Source organism: Notothenia coriiceps, unplaced genomic scaffold (genome assembly GCF_000735185.1).
Source record: "Notothenia coriiceps isolate Sejong01 unplaced genomic scaffold, NC01 NC01_scaffold00026422, whole genome shotgun sequence".
Classification (NCBI taxonomy): Eukaryota; Metazoa; Chordata; class Actinopteri; order Perciformes; family Nototheniidae; genus Notothenia; species Notothenia coriiceps.
Genome location: NW_011359123.1, coordinates 1,063,394 through 1,067,257, shown reverse-complemented (window position 1 = coordinate 1,067,257; position 3,864 = coordinate 1,063,394). Strand labels below are relative to the sequence as shown.

Here is a 3,864-nt window from a genome sequence, read left to right as displayed (position 1 = left end):
GGAACGAAATTGTCGGGTGTCATCTACGTACCATCCTTTACTGCCCATTCTTTCTAACCCCTTTAATTTACGTACGATTTCTGCCTACAACATCTTAAGTATGCAAGTTGAGATGATTTAGGGGTACGACGTGGCATGATGAGATCTGCAAAATCATTAGGTGACTGTCCTTCAGGTAGTAACATAAAAGTTTGTGTGTGTACGTCTTTCTATCATGTACTAACATGTCTCAAAAAGAAAAAAGTAAATAGGTTTGTTATTAAAAACAATGTGAAAGGCACCCCTCAAAGTGAAAGAATGGAATAATAAGGCTTTACAGAGCTTTAAGCGTATATAGTGTGTGTGTGTGTGTGCGTGCGTGCGTGCGTGCGTGCGTGCATCGAAGTACAGTGATTACAAATGTATAAGGGCTGGATGAATATCCAAATTATTATTATTTTTTTTTTTAATCTAATTTATTTGAACATTTTTTTAATATTATTTATTTCAATGTCTGTATGAAGTACATGTATTAGTATATTATCAATTAATATTTTATTTGTATTAACTTTTTTTACCTTTTTTTCTGTGAAATTACTTTAGTTTTTTTATTTGTATTAGTTAAAAAAAATCTAAAACATTTCAATAAATGCATGTTGTTTCCAAAGTCAATAAGCAACTGTTTTGAATGATCTTGATCACAATACTGACCAGAATAATTGTGACATTTTTTGATTGAGCAGCCCTATTAATAGGGTATTATCTTTGTATTGAAATCCATGGCACAGATTCACAGCAACACCTAATCTTACCTGCAACAGTGCAATGAAGAGGAAGAAGGCATTGGCGGCCCTTCTGAACTGCGAGTAGAGGAATCGGGGGAGGAAGGTGAGGACGTTGTATTTGGCTGTGCTGAGGACGGCATCAAGCAGCAAACAAGGCCATGGTGGGAGGGAGGAGACAAGAAAAATAAAACAAAATGGTTAGTTCTCTTAACCTTTTCACAAAGCATTATTTAGATACATTTATACTCTCCAAATATCAAATATATGCATTATATATATCCATTGACCCATGGTACTTTTGTTGCTGTGTTCATGTGAGAGACTGATGAACAGCAGAGAGCAGTGTGCTCAGTGGTCATAAAGAATGATTGGGAGGAGGGGGAGGGTGAAAGCGCTCCTGTCGTACATGAGCTATGTGGCCTGTGCTGCAGTGGGCTGGGTGGTGTGTGTTGGCAGTGATGGTGGTGTGTGCCTGAGAGTCAAACCTCCAGCAGTCTGACTTACAGCTGTGTTAAAGGGCCAGTCACAGCCGCCACTTTAGGAGAACATATACGCCATGATGTATGCCAAGCCACTGGCAACACTTTGCTTACTCACACACAGATAAAAGCCGTCACAAACATACAAGTGTAATATCAGAGAGCACAGCCTCCAACACGTCTAAAGGGGGTTAAGCATATGGGGGTTAAAATAGGGATCACTGTTTATTCCTGTTAAACTGAATCTTATTTGACTAGCACTTTTGCAGCATTTGTGGAACGTCCACAAACACAGAACTAAATAAGGACTTCCTTTCCCTGTTATCCTGAGCGCCCAGTACTGAGCCGTCCACTGACAGTTAGCGGGGCGAGTGAGAGTGAGTGAGAGAGAGAGCCATTGTTCTGACAGTACAATGTAACACCAGCCTCACATCGGAACAAGGGTCAGCAAAGGGTAAGCTTTGTTTCTTTCAACAGAGTATAATCTTTCTTTCAACTACTCTAGTATTCTTTGTTTAGTTTTGGTGATAACAATAAGAAAACATAATCTTTTAAAAACTACACAGTTTAATAGAGATTACGTTTTATTTGAAAAATGTGTTCATGCGATTGCAATTATCCTCTTCAACATGTCCTGAATATAACTTTAAGTTGATCCATTTGATCAAAAAACATCCCACCAAGGGAAATTCAAACCAAATAAATACAGATAAACTGTTTACAAAGTAAAATGTATAGATGCATTTTCAGTACATACATTTGAGGTGTTTAGTAGCCTGTAAAAAATGTCTTCCTTTGTGTAAACACAAGAACAGTTTCAAAGCCGTCTGAGGTTATGACGTCAATGTCTTATTTTATACTAGACATGCAAATAGCTTTGAATCTATGAGTGTTTCTACAGGCCTTTTGTGCTTTTGAAAAGTGAGTTTAATACTCAAATGGGCAGCAAACCCAAAAAAACTAAAACAAAAGAAATTTGAGCCAAAGAAGAGAAAAAAGGTTAGATTACAAATCCAAATACAAGTAGCTGGGTTACTGGTTATCATGAAGTGTGCGTTTATCAGCTCAGTGTTTCCCCTACCATTTTCTTGGAAGGGCGCTGTGCCCCGCCAACGGAGCCCTGCGCCCTCCCTGAAATTCAAGGTGTTTAAAAAATATATATATATAAATTATTATTATTATTTTAATTTTTTTAAATATATATATAGCACCAAATTGCAACTAATCTATTTCTACTGCCACTTTTCACATTTGGACATGTGCTCTTTTATTAAATAAACTAAACGCTTTCATTTTAAGTTGTGAGTTTAGCGTTTTTGACCCTTACGGCCCCTACACACACGGCCCCTACACACGGCGGCGTGCGTTGTAGCATGCCGGCGGGCTTGTCTGAAGCTCGACCAACAACCAATCACATGAATCTCCCGCCCCGGACACGCAAGCACGCGGTTTGATTGGCGAGAGCTTGTTCTGGCATATGATTCGATTGGCTGACGCTTCCGTTGAAGCTTCAAAAGTAGAATATTGCTCTACTTTTGAAGCGAGCATCTCGAGCAAAGCGTAGCTATGCTCCCACAATGCAATTCGGCAAAGCGTGACGTCACCCCATTCAAAGTGAATGGGCAACGCACGCCGCGTGTAGGGGCCGTTAGAAACACTGATGCATTAATCAATAACAATAATCCACAGCTCCTCTCTCTGCTCCAGAGGATTTAAAAAAATATATATCCCAATCCCTCTTTTTTATGGTGTGTTATTGTAAGTGTTGATTAATGTCGTTGTGTAATTCAACTCTTTGTGAGCCAGTTACATAATTCATCGTAGTGTATGCGACAGGTAAGCGTTCCCGTGCACTATAGGTGATTTGGTACATATACATAGTGTAAGTTGTGAAAAAAAAATGGTCGACATAATGTGTTAACGTCACGTCGATACACCCGAAAATAGCGGTCACCTATTTACAAATTCAGTACCTACAATTTCAAATTGAAGTAATTGAGTATAAATACGATTATACATCAACTTAAAATAATCCTTCATACTGCGCGCTGACAGGTCATGCGAACAGGACAACGACTAACCAGCTTACGAGGTTTATGGTTGTCAAAGTACACTTGCTGCGGTGGATTGATCTGTCCCGCTTCTCGACCGAACTCGGCTAGGTGAACCTATTGGCGCAGGCATCCTGTCAAATCGCTCTCGCGCAAACAGAACCTAATCCATTTGCCATCGAGTGTGTATAAGGTCGCAATCCAACTTGGCCGAAACATCATGTCCTCACAATGATTTCTTACGTGAGTGAAAGTGGGTTCTCTAGTCTTTATTTCTACCCCACCCCCGTTCATCGCAGTTGAACTTCCTTTGTAAGTGGATTGGAACAGGGACTTTACAAACAAAATCTTTTACTGTCTCCGTATAACGAGTGTGTGGATACATAGAAACAAACCAAATTGTGTATGAGCGGAATTACCGTAAACAAGTAGAGTGGGTTGGAAAGCGTATCCGAATGGTCAAATAGCTACCGTCGACTAGAAGGGGGTATGACCTTACAACTAATAAATGTTGACATTCGACGTCACAAAGGGGGATCCGAATGACGAACCCCCCCCCACCCACGACGG

The 3,864-nt window shown here is 39.9% G+C and overlaps 1 protein-coding gene across 4 annotated transcripts in view; it reads right to left on the bottom strand.

The window, feature by feature from the left end:
• atp8a1 (ATPase phospholipid transporting 8A1) overlaps positions 1 to 3,864 on the bottom strand; it is a 119,547-nt gene that overhangs the window by 93,567 nt on the left and 22,116 nt on the right. For all 4 annotated transcript variants that reach the window (XM_010784558.1, XM_010784560.1, XM_010784559.1 and 1 more), the window contains exon 3: positions 792 to 891. In XM_010784558.1, coding sequence (XP_010782860.1) covers positions 792 to 891 — 100 coding nt within the window. The remainder of the gene's footprint in view (positions 1 to 791; positions 892 to 3,864) is intronic.